Raw genomic sequence first — 21,253 nt, forward strand, 5'->3', positions numbered from 1 at the left:
AACAGAACAGCTGCCTCATTACTCAGACCCTCCTGCAGTCTCTTATGCCAACCCTAGATCCATTTGAAATAGCAGTAAAAGACCTCAGAGCTTTATTTTTCTTCAGTGGGTCCTGCCTGCTTTCAGGGAATTTTGGCCCCCTGGGAAAATTTCCCTGAGACAATTTCCCATGGGAAACCACAGAGAGGGCACTGACTGGTATTCAGGCTTTTAGTGTCCTAGGTTTGGTTTACAATGTGGATGAGGTTGATCCCCTGAAGAGTGAGAAACTGATGCCAACAATCTAGATAAATTATTGCATGCTGCTGACATGCCTCCCAAAACTGAAACGTGACTTGTTTACTGCGAGGAGTCACCCTCCCTCTCCATGCCCCTGTGACCCATCCTGTCTCCTTTCACTGACCTCAGCTGGTTTAAGGGGCAAGAGGGTTAGGGCTAGGTGACACCGCTGTGTTCCCAAAAGGGATGAGAAGTCACAATCTATCAAATTGGTTAGGGAATATGGGGAAGAGAAGGGATTCAAACTTTTGTGGCTCTGGTGGATAATGGCACCTTGGTCGCATTAGTGAATTTATGCCCAAATTTAACTGCTGGGGTTGGGACAGAGTTCACAGTAAGGAGAGAACGTTAACATGACCAGGGAGTGGAGTCCTCCGTGTTAATTCAATGCATTGTTGTTCTGGCTTCCACTGCTGAATGTGTGACTGGTATTTAGGTTTTACATGCTTATGCTGTAATTGCCCATAAGGTCCGAACAGGATTCTCCTGTTTGGGAAGAGCTGCATGTGGAGAGGTGCTGACACTTCTGGGGCGCTACATCTTCAATGATCCCTTTGAGCTGCACGTCTCTGCAACTGATGATGCTGCCAGTTGGAGCTTCTGGCAAAGAGAGGTGGCCTCTACTTGGAGCTGCCCCTTAGGGTTTGGACTCATTGCCTCCTTGACACAGCTACCAGTTTTACCTCTTTTGAAAGCACCTATTAGCTTACTATTGGGCTCTTACTGAAACTGAGTGCCTGACCCCTGGAGGAACTGTGACTCTCTGGCCTGGTATTTCCATTTTGGGATGGATCGACTCAGACTCAATGACTAACAAAGTGAAAAGGATCCAGTAATGGAAATGGTACATTCAAGAATGCAGCCAGCCTGGCCCCAGGAGCATCTTGGCTCTTCATGGAAAAATGGCAGCTATTCCATTCTACCACCTGTAGCAAAGCTGCTGGCTCAATGGGGCCCTTGATTCATAGAGTTCCCCATAATGTCTGGGCCTGCCTGCTTCACTGATGCTTTAGCTAAGCTGACATCTGGTGGTGTCCACTGGGCAGCTGCAACTGTTCAGGCTCAGGGCCAGCTTACTCAGAACTCAAAGTGGACAGGGTCATTCTGCTCAGCGGACAAAACTCAAGGTCGTTCTTATGGCTCTGGCAAATATGACACTTGATAAATCTCGTTATATTTTTACTGACTCTTGGGTTGTTGCCATGGCCTGATTATTTGCATTGTCACTTGGAAGACCACAGACTGGAAGATTCAAGGCACTGCTAACCTAGGAAACAAACAGTGGCTGCTGATTGAACTGTCTGAGTCACTCATGTAGAGGGACCCATTTTCTGCTGAAACTGACAGCAATCAAGCTGCAGGTTGGGCCTGCACTGTCAGACTGCCAGCGTTGCTTACGTGAACCGTCATCAGGCCAGGCAGGCTGACACATCCACCATTATGCTGGGTACAAGGTAAAAGAGCTTATGTTTTTGATACACAGGCTACCACTGCATACCAAAATTTGAGTCCTGACAAAAGTTGACCCAGTTGTCCGACAGTGAAGGCAACCACACAGCAGGGGGCATTGCCCACATTTGTTCCTGACACATTGATTACATCTGACCTTTGACCTCTTCTTGGAGTTGTAAGTGGTGCCTCACTGCTTATTAACACTTTTTCAGGGGCTTCCCTGGTGGCACAGTGGTTAAGAATCTGCCTGCCAATGCAGGGGACACAGGTTCGATCCCTGGTCTGGGAAGATCCAACATGCCGCGGAGAAGCTAAGCCCATGCGCCACAATTACTGAGCCTGCACTCTACAGCCTGTGAGCCACAACTATCGAGACCACATGCCACAACTACTCAAGCCCGCGCACTTAGAGCCTGTGCTCTGCAACAAGGGAAGCCTGCTCGCCACAACTAGAGAAGGCCTGTGCGCAGCACCGAAGACCCAATGCAACCAAAATAAATAAATAAATAAATAATAAATCTTTAAAAAACAAAACAAAAGAACACTTCTTCAGGTTATGTGTCGCCTGGCCACACTATTGTGGATCATGAAACTAATGTGTGTTATATTTTTGGCTTATGTTTCTAGACGGCTTTCAGTCTGGCAATGGTGTGCCTTCTGTTGCAAAACAATTCAGCAATGGGCTGGTAGTCAGTATTTGGTAGGCTTTGAACATTCCCTGCAATTCACTAGGATTTGGTATTGTTGAGAATTGGGGGATTCTCGTCAAAAACTGTCTCAAAAGATGTCTGGCTCTACCTCCTTCATTATCTTCTGGTCCACATAACTTGATAAGGTTGTCTGGTGAAGGAATACAACTGTCCTCAGAATGGGAGCATCTCCTCTCAGCTGTTTCCTGGGTAAGGGTCAGAATGAAAGTGTTGGGAGACTACATAAAGCTCTTTTGAAAATCTAGGGTTCCTCCTGACCATTGAATGTGATGCTTCTTCTTTATCCTGATGGCAACCCAGGCTGGTCTGGTTGGTACACCTTCTGGGAGGCTGCTTAGTCAAAGGCAGGCAGGGGATTCTAACTCACTTCTGGTTTACAAATATGGATTTATCTGTTTCAATGACAGGATCTTAGATAAACAAGATAATGACTAATTGGTTGAGCTGAGTCCATGTGGCCCAAAGTGGGGGCATAATGGGTCTCTGTATGTTTATTAAAAATGCCTTTGTCCCTCTTGTGCCCAACCCTTCTGGATGAAAGGTTTGGGTGCAAGTAAGGAACTAGAAAAAAGGATGAAGTTACAGCTACTAGAATAGGACATAAATTATGTATAAGTGGAGGGAAAGCAATAGGAGAGAGCATCTGAGATCCCAGGAACTTATGGGGGAAAGAGGGGCATTAATGATTGTTGTCTTTCAGGATAGCCCCTGGAGCTTTCCTCAAGCTGGAAAACACCCCAGTGAGATTTCCCAAACTGTTACAAGCACCTTAAATTTAATTGACTGCTGGGCCTGCCATCTCTCTACAGAGGATTCAAGATTTGATCACCATTCTTCTTAACCTTACAAAGTCTGTGGAAGCAGCAAGTACCCCAGCTCCTGTATCAACCCCTTCCCTCACAAAAACCAGCTGTCAGCACAACCCCCCAGATGTCTCCCCCACAGTCGTTCCCATACCTGTCACTTATTCATTTTGTGGTATGGACAAATGCCACACAGCTGGTGGTGTGGACAAACAGCACAGGCCGGGGTGACTTCCCCTGGGCATTCTCTGCAAAAACAAGGACTAGACTCAATTGTTGACCTGAACTGGGAATTCTAAGCCTTCTCAGCTGGCCAGGAGGTCACCCTGGAGACACTGTCACCTGTGCCCTTGGCTGATGTGGGTCCCATTTGAGGGGGCCTAACAATTATAAAGTAGGCATTAACTTCTATCACTGGAAAACATGGTGACTTTCACCTGTCATAACAGACTTTCAAGTGTTTGAGGAAATACTACAAATAGCTCATGCAGATCTAAGATGACTGCAGATCTCTCCAAAATGAAGTTACCTTGATTATTTGGGAAAGCTTGCTAGAGAGACGGCAACCACTTTGTTGTGATCTTACAATGGGAACCAACCAATTTGAAAAACTGGTATGAAATTAGTGCCTATCTTTAGCTAAAATGATCAATGATACCCTTGTGTTCCTAGAGATTCAGGTCCTCTTCAGTTTACGGCCGTGGTTATTGTGGAGGATACAGTGTCCTGGACTGTGTCCTCGCAGGCCAAGGTGGAGTCTGTGCAATTGCTCCTGCAATGCCTGGATTAATGCTTTGGTCCAAGTAGGAAGGTTAATATAAAAACTTAAGGAGAGGGACAGCTGGCTTCCTTAGGCACATCCTTACTAGGCCATGCGATTTGTTCAGCTGGATGGGACCAGGGCTCTGGGGGGCACAGCTGAGAGCAGGGCTGCGGGCTGACTTCATTCTGGTGCTTGGAGTCCTGTTCATTGTAGTCTTACTGCTGTATGAAACAAATTGAGCTGATCTGGTTGCAGCTAAATGGCAGAATTTAACAAATATGACAGAGATAACACATGCATGGGTCTGTATCTTGCCCTCAGTGTAGGAATATGCTGAGGCTACACTTTCCTTCAGAAGACTGTTCATGTGTGTACTCACAGAAACATATTTCTAAAAGGTAAATTTTGAAGTAGAATCAAAATGTACATAACAGTACATCTGTTCTCTGTAAATATAATTCTAGCTTTTCATGTGTTAAAATTATATACAAAGTCTTGTGAACCGGCTGTCTTTGTGTATCATATAATCTGACTTTTTCTTGGAATGTTTGCATGGCTTTGGTGATTCTGTTCTCTTATTGTATATCAAGAAATTCCTTTTATATGATAATGACACTGTTTAAATATATTCTGCTAAATGATATCTGGATTTTTTTTTTACATATATCAAAGTACCATAAATTCTCAACAGCCAAATTGCCAGTCTGTTTCATATTTTGTTCTCAGTTCATTTTGTTAATTGAAATCCTTAACTTCCTATAAAGAACACATTTAATTTTCCTACCACTGATGGTAATCTTTCCTATTCAGTCTTTAGTTGAGAAAAAATGTCATCAATAAACATTTCACTTCACTTTAAGGATTACAAAACCAATAAAACTCATTATAAAAATTCAAACAGAAGAAATATAGAGTAAAAAGTGAACATCTCCCTTTACTTACATACTAGCTTTATCCCTCCTGTCTTGCAAAATTCCAGTCTCCCCAACATATAAACATATATAATGTATTGTGATACTGATTTATGCTTTCTCCTTGTTGCTATTCTTCCTCTCCCATGTAAGAAAGTATCAAGACTACTTCAACTCTCTTGCCTTAGGAAATGTTTATATGGGTGAGGCAACAGAACATAAGGAAAATGGCTGAGTGGTTTCCTCAGGAGGATAAAACCTCAACCCTGGTGTACCCAGCCTTAGAAATGACTTTTCAGGCTCAAATACTTGGCTTTGAGAGACCACATTCATATGAACAATAGGTGTCTCCAGGTGCATGAGCACTGGATACTGGAGGGCCTCCCCTGAAGATACTGCCCTCTGCAAGGGGGCCAGACTGGCATGATCTGAATGAGGTAAAAGAGCAAATGAGGGGCTTCCTAGGTGGTGCAGTGGTTAAGAATCTGCCTGCTAATGCAGAGGTCACGGGTTCGATCCCAGCTCCAGGAGGATCCCACATGCCACGGAGCAACTAAGCCCGTGTGCCAAAAAAAAAAAAAAAAAAAAAGAGCAAATGATAACTAAGACTGAATATCCTATCAGCCCAATGGGTAGGGGACTAGAATTGGATTTAAGATTATCTATATAAAATATTTAGATATATCTTCCATGCACAGATCAGTTTGCGGTGAAGGACTTACAGCTATTACATGTACACATCCCTCCATCTCTGGCAAAACAACACTAGTAATACCTTTAATTTCTTTAACTTTACATTTTATTAAAGGCTTTCCCATATGTTGTACAACTTGATCCTCACAACAATTTCACAAAAGAGTATACTGTAGCAGCGGCTGAGATTTATCCCAGAATACATAATTATTAAGTGATCGCACAAATATTCACCAAAAAAAATTTTGATTCCTTTCTCTTATACTATATTAGATATGTATATACCCAATATGCATAAGCCTGACACCCTTATTTATGACATGTATATATGTTACTCTTAGGGAAAATTGCAGCCATAAGAGCTTTATACATCAGTGATACCTTGTATATTCAAGCCAAGGTATTTAAAATTTTCAGAAGGTGAAGGTCATTAAAAGCTTACGAAAATTAAAACACTGCACAAACTGAGTCTTCTCTGAGGGATTTTGGACTTTATTAGTTGAAGTCTCAGTCTTGGTCTCTCTTCCTCTCTCCTTCCTTCCCTTTTTTTCTCTTTTCCTTCCTCTTCAATTTTATGGTTTACGCTTCAAATAAAAGGGGAATGAAGGGACTTCTGCTTATGACCAAGACAGCCAAGATGGAGTAACAAGGACCAGATTTATTTTTCGACCTGAAACAACTGAGAAGCTTGGCCACATATATATTTTCAGATATTGGGTGCTAGCAGAACAGGATGGTCATCCCTTAAGGAGAAACAAATGCAGAGCTCTACAAGTGCCCAGCTTACTGTGTGAGGAGAGCTTTTTAGGCTACAGCATGGAGAGGAGACCCAGATGGAGATGAGGGAGGAGACAGAGCTGGGAGTCCAGAAGGTCAAGGGGCTTAGAGTTCATAGGATAGAGTAATGAACAGCTGCAAGACTGCCAGAGATCTGCAGAGGGTCCCCCTCAAATATTCAGTAGAGAATGAACCATCAGATGTGTGTAAGGAAAGTATGACCACCAAAAAGGAACAGAAGGAGTAATCACTGAGGCTCAGAGAAAGCTGGGAAAGTTTGAGTTTCCACTAGTCAGAGTGTAAAATCTCACAATCCAGTGAGTATCAGCAAGAGTACTCAAACACGTGTTTTTTGAATGGTGGGACAAAACTAGTCCTTGAGCAAATACTGCTCTGGTACCATGGAAGAAAGCCTGAAAAGAAGACTGAAAGGATCAAACTATTTCTAAGTACTTTCCAAGAAATTTAATTGCATTCCATGGCAAAGCTCATGAATAATTAGAGAAACTCAAACTGATCTAGCACTTAACAATGTAGAACTCAAAATGTTTGAAATTCAATAAAAAAAATCACTAGGCATATAAAGGAAGTAAAAAAATTTATCCTTAATAAAAAGAAAACTTAGTAGAAACAAAGTCAAAAAAGACAGAAATGATAGACAAATAAGGCTATTAAAACTATTATAACTATATCCCACATATTCAAGCAGGTGGAGAAAAGACCAAGCATATTAAATACACGAATGCAAGAAATTAAAAAAAAACAGAACTTCTAGAGATAGGCAATATCTGAGATATAAAAGATGGGATTAATGACAAATTACTGCAGAAGAGATCATTGAAATTCACAACAGGAATAGAAACTATCCAAAATGAAAGAGAGAGTGAAAAAAAATAAAAAAAGCAAAAAATAACTAAGTACCAGTAAGTTGTGAAACAATTTCAAATAGTCTAATATAAGTATAATTGAAATCCCACAAAAAGGGGACAGGAGATAGGCAAACAAATATTTGAAAATGCAATGGTCAAAATGTCTCTAAACTTCATGAAAACTATAAACCCACAGATTAAAAACTCAAGAAATTCCAAGCACAAAGAAAATGGAAAAAAAAACACCAAAGCAACATTATAATCAAATTGCTTAAAACTAAAAATAGACAAAATTGTAAAAGCAGCCATAGGATAAGAGATTAGAACAATAGCAGAAGAAATGCAAACTAGAAGACAAAAGCGTAAGATCTTTAAAGCAATGAAAGAAAATAAAAGAAAGAAAACCTTGTTAAACTAGAATTCTATATAGCTTTAAAAAATAAAAGCAAAATAATACTTTTTCAGACATAAAAATGTTGAAAGAATTTAACAGCAGCAGATATGTCTGTCATAAATGTTAATGTATTTCAGGCATAAGGAAAATGATACCATATGGAAATCTGAAGCTATATTAAGGAATGAAGAACATTAGAAAAAGTGAAAATATGGGTAAATATAAAAGACAAACTTTTTAAAAGTCTCTGTAAAGAATAACTTAGTTTAGCGTTCAGACATGATGTAATTAATAAACAGGGACTAGATGGATTCTTTTACCTGAGACAACCAAAAAAAAAAAAAAAGAAAGAAAGAAAGAAAGAAAAACCAAAGACAAAATATTGGAGACAATGTTTTTCAAAGTAGTATACATCAGGCAATGAAGGATCGTGACTGCTGAGAGAAGGAAAGGAAACAGAGTGAGTCTTACAACATTCCTAGCTTATTGTCTTGAGAGAGTTCCCAGACTGCAGAACAGAGAGGAAAAAAGCCATGCAGAGCCTGGTGCACTCCCTGGTTGACAAGCAGAGCTGAGTCCCAGTAGGTGATACTGGCTAGAGTTTAGAGGACAGAGTACCAGAGAAGAGTAAGCTGCACAGAGAGAGAACTCCAGAGATCTAGAGATGGTCCACCTGGGGTATCCAGCAGAGTAAAGTATGTGGAACTACCTAGAAAGATTAGCAGGAATCCCCAGGATAAGAAACATGAAAAACTATACCAATATATATATCACAATCAAATTACTCAAAATCAGTGACAAAGAGAAACTCTTAAAAATATCAAGAGTAAAAAAAAACGTATCAGATATAGAAGAACAATGATAAGAAGGACAGAAAATTTACTGTCTGAAATAATGTAAATAAGATAGAAGGCAGTGGAACACTATGTTTAAAATACTTAAGGAAAAGAAAAGTGTTAATCCAGAATTCTACACTAAGTGAAATATCTTTAAAAAGCAAATGTAAAACATAGACTTCCTTAGACATTCAGGCTGAAAGAATTCACTGCCAGTAGATTTACACTAGAAGAATTATTAAATTATGCCGTTCAGGCAGAATGAAAATGACACCAGAAAGAAATACAGATCTACACAAAAAGCTGAAAAGCACCAGAAATGGTAACTACATTGGTAGACATATAAGATTATTTCCCTCATTACTTACACTGAACTGTAAGTGAGGTAATAGTAATATAGTGCATGGTTTATGGCACATGCTCCTTACAGCTTATTAATAAGTAAAATGACAAAAATAGCATAAAAGCCAGGGAGGGAAAAGTGAAAGTTTTAATATTAGATGTGAAGTGTTATAATAAATTTAAAGGTAGACTGTGATAAGATAAAAGGATATAAAACATAGAAATCTCCAGGCCCAGATGGTTTTACTAGAGAATTCTACCGAATATTTAAAGAAATGTTAATACCAATGCTATACAATTTCTTCCAGGAAACAGGACAAAACACTTCCCAATTCATTTTATGAGTTGAGGTTAAATAGTACCCTGACACCAAAATAAGACAAAGATGGTACTAAAACAAAACAAAAACAAACTACAGACCAATATCCTTCATGAATACAGACACAAACATCCTTAACAAAATATTAATGAATTCAGCAACATATGAAAAGAATTATACAACATGACCAAAGGAGTTTATTCCAGGAATGTACAGCTGGTCAATACTCAAAAATTGATCACTATATTAACAGACTAAAGAAGACAAATCACATCTATCCCTTATGGGAAAAGCATTTGACAAAATTCAACAATTATTCATGATAAAAACTCTCGGAAAACTAGGAATAGAAAGGACTTTCACTGACTTGATAAAGAACCTCTACAAAAAACCCTACAGCTAACATATTTACTGATGAAAAGACTGAATGCTTTTCCCCTAAGACAGGGAATAAGGTAAGGATGTCTGCTCTCACTGTTCTCATCCAGCATGGTGCTGTAATTTCTAAACAGTGTAATGAGCAAGGAAAAGGAAATACAAGGACTTTATTTGGAAAGGAAGAAATAAATTGATTCCAATCTTCAAGTGACATTTTCTTTGTAGAAAATCTCAAGGAATTTATAGAAAACCTCCTAGAACTAATAATTGAGCTAAACAAGATCATAGGACATATAAGACACCCACACAAAAATCAATCATATTTCAATAAGCCAGCAATGTACACAGGGAAACTGTATTTAATAACACAATACTATTTATAACTTCTCAAAAAATAAAATACTCAGGTACAAATCTAACAAAACATATACAGAACTTCCATGTTAAAAGCTACAAAATAATGAAGAAAGAAACTACAGAAGACCTAAATAAGTGGAGTAATATATCATACTCATGAATTGGAAGACTCAATACAGAAAGGATGTCAATTCTCTCTAAATTGTTATACAGATTTAATACAATTCCTTTCAAAATTCCAGCAAGATTTCTTGGATGTAGACAAATGTATTTTAAAATTTATATGGAAAGGAAAGGAACTAAAATAGCTAATACAATTTTGGAAAAGGAGAATAAATTGGGAAGAATTAACTGTATCTGATTTCAAGAATTCTATAACTATAGTAATTAACATCATATGGACAGACACAGAGAGGAATGGAACAGAACAGATAAATAAGAAACAGACACACCAGCAATAGACAACTGGTTTTTGATAAAGGCACAAAAATAATTCAATGGAGGAAAGCATAGTTTTTTCACCAAATAGTGCTGGGCAATTTGACATCTATAGGCAAAAAAATAAAGTGAATGTCAACCTAAATCTCACACCTTATACAGAAATCAGCTCACAATAGCTCGCTAACACCAAAAGCATAATCATGAAAAAAAGTCAATAAACTGGACTTTATTAAAATTTAGAACTTTTGCATAAAAGAACCTAAGAAGTTGCAAAGACAAGCTACAGAGAGTGAAAAAATATTTAAAACTACATATCTAACAAAAGACTCATATCTAGAAGATATTAAAAAGAAACTCAAAACTCAACAGTTAAACAAAAAAGAAAGATCGAATTTGATCATAGGCAAAAGACATGAAGAAACATCTAACAAATAGGATATAGAGATGGCAAATGAGCCTATGAAAATAGACTCAACATCACTAGCCATTAGGGAATGCACATTTTGAGCACAATGAGATTTCATTATACACCTATCAGAACAGCTAAAACTAAAAAAAAAATAGTGATAATACAAAATGCTGATGAGGATGTAGAGAATATTTATCTCTCACGCCTTGCTGCTAGGAATATAAGATGGCACAGCTACTCTGGAAAAGTCTGGCAGTTTCTTAAACATACACTTATTATGCAACCCAGGAATTACTCTCCTGGGTATTTATCCCAGAGAGAAAGAAACAAATTATGCCTAGACAAAAATCTATACAAGAGTGTTCATAGCAGCTTTATTTGCAATAGCCAAAAAAAACTTTTTTAATTGGAGAACAGTTTAACAAACTGTAATATTGAATATATTCATGTCATGGCATACTACTCAGCAATAAAAAGAAGTAAGCTATTGATACATGCAACAATTTAGATGGAGTGAAAAAAGTCAATCTCAAAATGTCACATACTGTATAGTTTTCCTTCTATAACATTCTCAAAATGTCCAATTATAGAGATGGAGGACAAATGAGTGTTTGTGATGGGTTAGATGGTGACAGGAGACGGGATGGATGTGACTATAAAAGGTAGTACAATAGGCATCTTTGTGGCTATGGAACAGTTCTGCATATTGACTGCAGTGGTGGAGACATGAATCCATGCAGTCACGTGAAAACATGGCATATAATTATACACATACATTGTACTAATGTCAGTTTCCTGGTTCTGATATTATACTATAGTTACGTAAGATGTAACTACTGGGCACAGGGTACATGGGACTCCTCTGTACTATCTTTAAAACTTCCTGTGAGCTTGTAGTTATTTCAAAATTTAAAAAATTTTATAAAAGTTATATGCTCTAAACCCTAAAGTAACCATTAAAATAAAAGTACAAAGTATCATAGCTAATAAGCCAGCAAAAAACACATAATTCAAGAAAAAAGGGGGAGTAGAAAAAGAGGAATAAGGGAGCAAAGAAGAAGAGATGGAATATAGAGAAAATAAATAGTAAGATGGTAGCTTGAAATCCAAACATGCCAACAATCACCTTAAAATGGTCTAAATAATCAATTAAAAAGCAGAGATGACCATACTGGATAGAAAAGGAAGGTCTAACTATATTCTGCCTGATGGAACTGAGCTTTACTGATAAAGACACAAATAGATTAAAAGAGAATTATGGAAAAAGATTGTAATCTAAAGGAAGCTGGAGGGACTATGTCAGAATCACACAATAAACACTTCTGAGCAAAAAAGCTATCAGGGATACAGATGATCATTTCATAAAGAAAAAGAGGCCAGTTCATCAGAGGGAACATAATAGTCTTACACGTTTATGCATCTAAAAACAGCCTCAAAATACATGAAGCAAAAACTGAAGGAATGGCAAAGTGAAAAGAATTCAGTTATACTTGGAACTTTTAATATCCCCCTCTCAATAATTTATAACATAAGCAGGAAGAAAATCATCTAGGATATAGCAGATTTGAACAAGGATATCAACCCACTTGATCTGACTGACATGTATAGAATACTCTACCTAACACTAACAGCATACATATTTTTCTAAAGTGTACACAAAACATTTACAAAGATAGACCATATTCTGGGCTATAAAACAAGTCATAATAAATTTAAAAGGTTTCAAGCCATACAAAATATGCTCTCTTGACCACAATGGAATTAACTTAGAAATCAATAGCAAAGATCTCTAGAAAATTCCCAATATATTTAAACAAAATAACAAAATTTAAAATAACCCAAGAGTTAAAGAAAAAAATCAAAAGAGAATTTAGGAAGACTTGACCTGAATGATAATGAAAACACAAAACATAAAAAATTGTGGGATGCTACTAATATAATACTTGGGGGAAGATTTATAGCACTAAAGGAGTATATTAGTTGAAGAAACTGTAAGAAAATATCTTAGTGACTTTGGCTTTCTTAAAATTGCTTAAATATGACATCAAAAGCACAAAGTATAAGTGAAAAAAATGAATAAATTGGATGTCATCAAATTAAAAACTTCTGCTCTTTCAATTACACTGTAAAGAAAATAAGGCAAGTCACAGACTAAGAAAAAAAATTGGTAAAACATCTGTCTAACAAAGTATTTTTATCTGGCATATATAAACAGCTCTTACAATGCAATAAGAAAAATAGCCTAATAAAAAAAATCAGCAGAAGATCTGAATAGAGATATCATCAAAGAATTTATACAGATTGCAAATAAGCACATAAAAACTGCTTAACATCATTAGTTTAGGAAAATACAAATTAACACCACAAAGTGTTACCACTATGTACACACTAAAATGAACAGATAATATTTAAAAGGTTGGCCATACTGAGTGTTGATAAGGATCTAGAGAGCAACTGGAACCCTAGGACTGGAGCAGAGCAGCAGTCTGGTCTCAGAGAAAAGGAGCTCCACTGGGCACCAGAAGGCCTGGCTTCTAGTCTCCGCTCTTGAGGCTCTGGGAAAGTCTTTAATCCTTCTATCTCCATTATCAAGTACCAGTAACAATAACTCAGTCTATTTCATCAAGCTCTTGTGATGATCAGGTGAGATAACAGGAAACTAGTTTATAAATGTGGGGTACTAATGTTATTCTGTCAAAAACTACATAAACATGAATATCTCTGGAAAGGCAATTTAAAGAAAGTGATAAAGATAAAATAATATCATGTTAAAACTTTTCATGATTTCTCACTGTCTTTATTTCTCTAGTTTAATTACTTTCTAAAATTTAAATATTTGGTTACTGACGAGGCCTCCAAATATTTATAAAAATGTTTCTGACAAACAACACACAGATGTTTGCCTAAATTAATGTTAACCATTAATAAGATTATACTACTCTCTATGGTGCTAAGTATTTCAAAACTCATAAATGTCAGTAAACTGTTGATATTTTTTAATATTTTAATTATTATTTATCAAATTAGAATTTGGCAGTAAAAATCACTTTTCATAAAGACATTACTTGTATATTAACAAACCAAGCTTGATTCATTCAGTCTGGTAGCTTTGTAAGAATCCATGACTTCAGTTTTCCTAGCTCAGCTTTGCTTAACTCATGGTAAACACCTGGGAAACTATGAAACTTTGTGCTTACTCCTAGAGATTTTAACACTGAGTTTGTCTCCTCACCCCAAGAATGAAGAACTAACTCATCTGCAGTACCATGACACTGGAATAATTCAGGAAGAACACCATCACTTTTCTGAAGAGCCTAGAGAGGAGAATATAAAAATGGAGAAGTCTAAGAAATTCATTTAAGAACATTACTCTTAGAAATCAGAGAGGGCAGAAAAATTCCAACTTAACCAAAGTGTCAATATTTAAAGGTGAAAAAGAGGCAGCGGTAGAGCTGTCTGAGGTATATATTGATGGGCCAGGCCCAGAGCTTAGCTGGATGCTGGCACCACTGGAACTGCAGTTGTGTGTGACCTGAATTTACTCCATTGAGGACTGTCTCAAAAATGGTTAAAGCCCTTCCTGAAGAAACCTTGTGTCTTGGGAAGACAAATCTCTTCACATGGAGTGGAAAGAGGGAGGAACACAGAGCTCAGGTACAATCAAGGGAAAAACAGCATTCTTGTTATCATTTCTATACCTGCTGGTTCTACTTCTGGTAATGAGGCTGCAGCACTATAATATACCGTCCTCCTAAATTATGATATTGCTGCAAAATAGGTATTAGGCATGTAACTGGTTCTTTGGTTTCAGTATGTTCATGACATAATAAGCAAACCTAGTTATAATCATCTATATTTTTAATATGTATACAGGATACATATATAGCATACACTTTATTTTTATCCTTTTCCTTTTGATGCTTTGCTAAACAATATTCTCCGTACAAGGCATTTCCTCAACATGGATGACCAGCTGGGATTAACCAATATATCTAATTTGGCCATGAATTCCCAGGAATGCTCTATGAAGCAACTGTTATTGTGTAATTATCAATGTTGTTTTAGTTTCAATGTGTGATTGTCTCATGCTTTTTTCCTGTTTTGTTTTCAAAATCTGGAACTTACCTGGTAAACAGCAGATGTCTTACTCAGAAAACTAGAAAGAACAAATACTCCTGCCACATCTTGATGACTTCTGTATGCTAAATGCATTGCCATGCACCCTCCCATAGAAAATCCTCCTAAAAGAAGTAAAAATTCACTTATCAGAAAAAGCAGAATATATGCAACGATAATTTAGAACAAGACATAACTATGCCAGTCTTCCATAAATATTTGGAGACCTAAAAGAGATACAATGCTAAAGAGAAATTTAGTCTACTTTAGATCTCATAGAAAAAGATCTGCTATGAGTAAATAACACTGTTCTATCTATGTCATAACTGGTAAAATAACTTGTTATAAAAGGAACTAAAACTGAAAAAAGAAACCCTGGTCATCAAGTAAAAATACTTATTATACTTCAAAATATGAGTCATAGCACAAGTGTTATTTATTTAAACTTCTAATGTCTACTTACATTTTGTTTATACTTATAGGAACTCTCACACTGCAATTACGATTAATAACATGCACCTTTTTCTTACTTGCCAAGTTATAAGCTCCATGAGGATTATATTTCTAGAGTTTGCCATACAATAGATACTTAGTGAGCTCTGATAGGAGATCAAAAATTTGGTGAGATAGATAAAACATCTATTATAATATTATTTGAAAACTGACTTGTGATGGTATAACTAAAACATATATACCCATATATATCCTTTTAAAAAAGTTTGGTGAAAAAGATATTCACTTGACAAACTTTTATGTCTTTTATGTGCCAAACACTGTCACTGGAGTGACACTAGTCACCAGAGATATACAGATTAAAATACCTGGACCCTTCTATTCAAAGAGGAAAACAGACACATCACAGAATATGGAGGTAGGTACATGACGTGACATACCAGTGAGGGTGGCCCAACTTTAGCTTAGAAACATGGTGTGATATTCCCCAGCCTGATTCAGAATTAAAAGACATCTCATAATTTAAAAGAAATCTATATGTTACAGATAGCAACGCTGCAGGAACAGAGTTTTTATTTTTTGGAGAAATTCAAGAGCGTGAATTATATTTTTGCCAAATGTACCTAAGCAACATGCTAAATGTGACTAGTGTGATTGAGAAACTAAATGTTTAATTTAATTTTACCTAGTTAAAATTTGAGTTTAAATACTCACATGTGGCTAGGGGCTATCATGTTGGACAACGAAGTTCTAGATAACCTAAGTTGCATACCAATGACTGAAAAAAGGCTTCAAAATTCATAAATGGAGCAAAAGTGAAATTAATGTTTCATTAAAAAAATGTGGTTAAGATCATTAAATGTGATCTTTTATATGTGATAAAGATCTTTTAGAAATCATACAAAGATAAACTGTGGACAAAAATAGATGGGTAAGCAAAAACATTAAAAATTATTATAAAAGCACACCTACTGAGAAAACTTACACATTAAATGCACCTACCCCATCACTTCATTTTTTTATTGACTAGGATAACCTAATCAGTTTATGTGATTTCACAGCCCCCGATGGGACCAGCCACGCAGCAGCAATGACAACAACAAAACTAAGAAAGAAAACACTTTCCCACATATGAAATGTCATTATGAACAAAGGCATTCTATAGAATTTAACCTCATGTTCAATTTTCATAATTTATAATGAAGAAAAATGTACCCATTGAAAACATTATTTTAAGATTCAGTCTAAATCCCTTATCCATTTATAATCTTGTGAGGTAGTGTGCAATTCCTCACCAGAGATCTTTGACAATACAGTCACCTTTAACATTGTGGACACTACTCTGAAAAGGGACTTTATGTATTTTTTTCTAATAGAAGAAAGTTTAACACAAAGGACTAGTTATTTGAATTCAATTTCCATCTAAGTGTCTAAAATGCAATATAAAATATACTGTTCAATAAGTAAATACCAAATAGTAAACTCATTGTAGGTAATAGTTATAATGTATATTTATAGTCGCTGGCAAAGTATTAAAATGTCAAGAGTTAACATTTCAACATACATTTAAGATTAACAGGCTGAATGAAACACGTTAAAAAAATAATAAACCTAGCTTTTATGAACTCTTTAAATTAAATAAAACAGTAACAATGTATAAAAACTATACTGGGAAAACTAAGCTAATCTATCTGAAAACAAAGTCCAGGGGCGAGGAGGCGGGGAACTTAAAATTCAAGTTTACCATCAATTGAATAGGATTTTTAAAATGCAATAAAATCCACCCTCCATCCAAATTTCAACAATTTTTCCATTTAATTTATTAATTATTCTTCAGACTGAACTGCGATGAAGTCTCAAAACTTGGGAATATATGTTATGCCTACCATATTTGTATATTTCCTCATATAAAATTTACAGGATAAACAAAGCACTTATCATCTTCTATGGAAAGCTATTAAAACAGCAGTCCCAAGCATTAAAAGTTCTGATAACTGTTGAAGAAACGGAAGTGATTTAAGACACACATATGTTAAAAGAAAGTAGAATGATGCTATCATTCTCCAGTTTCACCTCCAAGAGCTTCAGAAGAAACTTATATAATATCAGGAAAGTCAGCCTGGAAATTGCAGAGCTAGGTTTCATCTTGGTAACTGCAACTACCCTTCATTTTAATTTTAAATCTTATTATAAAATTAATATGTTAATATATGCTCACTGCGTAAAATATTTCCACCATATAAAAATAAAGACAATAGGTTATCCAGAATCTCACTACTTATATATAATTTTGACATTTTAAAAAATTCATTTTAACAGTTAAACTCACTCTCTATGTATAATTTTATATTTTACTTTCATGTAATGCTGATTTGAATGTCTTTAAACAGAATTACAAAATTCCATAATTATTTTTTATCCTTTGAACACGCACTAAGTATACTAAACACCTTCTAAAAGTGTGTATATAGTATATAATGGTTACATAATAGTAAATTCTATTAATAGACCATAGTCCCTTAACCACTTTCCTCATGATGAGTATTTAGAACATCACAATGGGTATTTAGAGGATCCATGTAAATTATTCAGGTGTAATTCCAGAAGCACTTGATTATCCCCACTTCAAAATTCTGATAATATGCTCATATTATCAAAATTCTTATAATCTGGTCATTACCATTTGTCAGGTTCTATACATCTTAGATCAAACTTAAACCTAAATTATATCAGTTTTCTCTTAACAACAAATTATCACCACCTAGTGGCTAAAAAAGGAATCCCACTATGGTACAAAGTTCCTAAGTCAATGGATCTGGGTTCTAGTCCCAACTCTATTTTAGCCAGTAGTCTCTTTGAATTTTAGTTTCTTCTTATCTGAAATGAGAATAATAATTTCCTATTCTACCTATGACAAAGGTCAAAAAATATACCGTTTATGGAAATGTGTATAATTTAAGCAGTTAAATTAACTATAGCGTTAAACCATATTGTTCATTTTCTCAGAATATAGGATCTGAAATGAATCCAGGTTTTAATAATAGCCATGTTGCCAAATTCAGAAAGTAATTTAAAAGTCACTATTTTACTGCCTGTGTTTCCCCTAATTTCTACCACACCCTCTGTAGAATCACGTGTGGTATACAAATATAAAAACAAACTTTCTTATACCTGATATTCTTAATGTACAGAGTGAGGATTCTTGAATGTCTCTAAGGAATGCATTTAAACCTCTGCCTAGTTCCTCCCATCCAACCAAAGTTTATTCTTTCCATTAAGAAAGAAATATATTTCCATTGATGAAAACAAGAAAACAATTTCTTTTCATAGCTAAAACTTGGCAGTTGACTGCAATGTCCTTAAGTGTAATCTTATCCTTGTGTTCTCAAAGTCTTGAAACACTGTACGTGTTGATCTTTCATTATTCTACTGGATCTACTGCATTTGCCATCTTGCTATTCCCCTGACCTTCAGACTAGCTAACCTCTGCCGTGTTGTCAGTGTAATCTTTTTAAAATGCTTATTTGATCATGTCATTCTCTGTACGTAATTCAATAATCCTAGGAGTTGAAGCACATATCACACTAGTAGTTCCTGAGAGATTTTAATGTGTCCCTTTTCTTTCATGAATGTGTTTCCCTTCTTGTTTACTATTCTCACTCATTCTTTAAAACTCAACTGGAAATAATCTCTTCTAAGAAGCAGTTCCTAGCTCCCCAAGAGTACTCGTTCTTTGCTCACTGCTCACACTGCATACCTTGTAAATACTTTTACAATAATACCTGGATTGTATTAGAACACTTTACTTCTGTTTTCTCCTTCATTATATTGTACAACTTTTGATAGTTTCTTGGTACTCCAGCACTTAAAAGTTTTACTAACAACTTGGATATTAAATTTAGTATGAGAAGTTTCATGTTTGTAAGTTGTGTAAACTACCTAGAAAAGGTGGTATATCACATACTATAAAAAACATTGTTTTAAAACTAAGTTTACTATAATAAAATATCACTAATCAAAATTAAACCACAGAAAAAGAATGGGCTGCCAGCTACTCAAAGCAGAGAATAGTTTTGTTTACAAAGCTATATTGGTTAAAATTACAATCTCAGAGACAAGGGCTCTATGAGGACACAACGTGTGATATTAAATCTGAAATTTTATTACATTTTAAACAAAATCAATAAGGATAACAATTTTGTACTATTATTTCTTTTTCCTTTTTAATCTTCTAATTTTTCTTGTTTTGCCTCTTACAATTAATTTTTAAAAATAACTTATGTTGTTTGTACATGTGCATCTAGCATCTCAAATGCATTGTTCTTTCAATAAAAACTGCTCAGCATCTCAAATGCACTTTGCTTTTACTTCCCATTAAATCCGTCCTTCATTAAAATGTTATAAATAGCATTTAAATCTTACTTAACTTAAAATGTTCTATAATAGACACCTGACAAAAGGATTAAAGCAGTAGAAAATATGAAGCAGTAACTTCTGCTTAAAGAATCTATGAGCAATGAAAGAGAAAGAGGAAACCACAGCATGTATACCACCGAGGAATGAGACCAACTGTACAGAAGAAACAAGGAGCTCCCTGAGTCTCCACAGGGCAGCATTGGTCCAGTATGGCCTTTCTGCTGTCTGGAGAGACCATGGGGAAGGTGGTATAGAGAGTATTTACTAACAGCAAGAAAATTTCTTCAACATTACATGCCAGACATGTTTTTTAGTATCTCACATGAACTAACTAACTGAATTATCACACCTCTATAAGGTAAGTAGTATTATTATCATCCATGCACAGGGGTTAAGGAGACTCATATATCTACAAAACAGTGAATCTAGGATTAGAAACCTGCAGTCTGAATCCAGAGCCCAAGTTCTTAGCCATGTTATACTGCTGTCAGTTGCATTAGTGCATTTGCAATTATGATATTCATAACTCAGGAAATGAATGTACAAATATTCTAATACATAATGATATTGCTTCATGTGCCACATTTTCTAATAAGTGAGAAGTTCAGTTAAGATCAATAAAACAAAAAAGTAACAACTACAAGAGAAAATCCCTATAGGACTAGAATGCTATTTCCTCTATGCATCAACAGCTAATCCATGCAAAGAATCTAGCATAAGAAAAAGGAGGCAGTATAACTAATGTTTTGTCATAAAAGAAGGTCAAGAATCACATGTATTTTGGCACACATGTTTAACTCTATAAAAATGTTATTGAAGATTTATTTTCATTGACTGGTTAAATAACTAACAATACAGTAACAAGGACAATCAACCTTGGATCTGCATTTCTGTGGTCTCTTTCATATCTCAAGCTAGGAAAGAGGCTTTACAGAAGTTCATAAGCTCATCTCACAAATTCCAAAAAATATTTTTCTCTTTCCCAATTTTTTTATATTCATATAAGTGTATATCCTATTATATGCATTTTATAATAAATTTCAAATTTTATATTTTATAATAGTTTACTACCCTTCCAAAATGAAATTTTGTTAAAGTTCAGTGGAGCTCTGATAAAATATTGACCACATTACTGATTGCTTTTATAAATAAGATCATCTTTTAACAAGGTTCTCTTGGTACTTCAGAAAATAATTAAAACCTTTTATTGATATGACAGAAACTAAAATAAATTTCTGATGACTAAAATAATTAAATATTAAAAAAATTACAGAAAAGCCTGTAGAACATCTATTGGAATATTTATTCAAGTTCTAGAGAAATACCTTTTTATTTTCTTCAGATCTTTATTGGAGTATAACTGCTTTAGAATGTTATGCCAGTTTCTGCTGTACAGCAAAGTGAATCAGCTGTATTTATACACATTTCCCCACATCCTCTCCCTCTTGAGCCTCCCTCCCACCCTCCCTATCCCAACCCTCTAGGTCATCACCAAGCATCGAGCTGATCTCCCTGTGCTATGTAGCAGCTTCCTA

At 35.6% G+C, this 21,253-nt stretch overlaps 1 protein-coding gene across 11 annotated transcripts in view; it reads right to left on the reverse strand.

Annotated features, from left to right (window-relative positions):
- The window catches only part of LYPLAL1 (lysophospholipase like 1), a 152,220-nt gene that overhangs the window by 103,677 nt on the left and 27,290 nt on the right, over positions 1-21,253 (reverse strand). For 9 of the 11 annotated variants that reach the window (XR_009052653.1, XR_009052654.1, XR_009052652.1 and 6 more), the window contains exons 4-5: positions 14,859-14,974; positions 13,966-14,047 (exon numbers count right to left, since the gene is read on the reverse strand). Coding sequence is in view for 7 of the 11 variants with exons in the window: in XM_057727553.1 (XP_057583536.1) it covers positions 13,966-14,047; positions 14,859-14,974 (198 nt within the window). In the remaining 4 variants the exon portion in view is untranslated. Of the gene's footprint in view, positions 1-3,398; positions 3,493-13,116; positions 14,048-14,858; positions 14,975-21,253 lie in introns of those variants that run through there. The other 2 variants (XM_057727556.1, XM_057727549.1) reach the window with 2 other exon arrangements.

The sequence above is a fragment of the Hippopotamus amphibius genome, chromosome 3, assembly GCF_030028045.1.
Source record: "Hippopotamus amphibius kiboko isolate mHipAmp2 chromosome 3, mHipAmp2.hap2, whole genome shotgun sequence".
Classification (NCBI taxonomy): Eukaryota; Metazoa; Chordata; class Mammalia; order Artiodactyla; family Hippopotamidae; genus Hippopotamus; species Hippopotamus amphibius.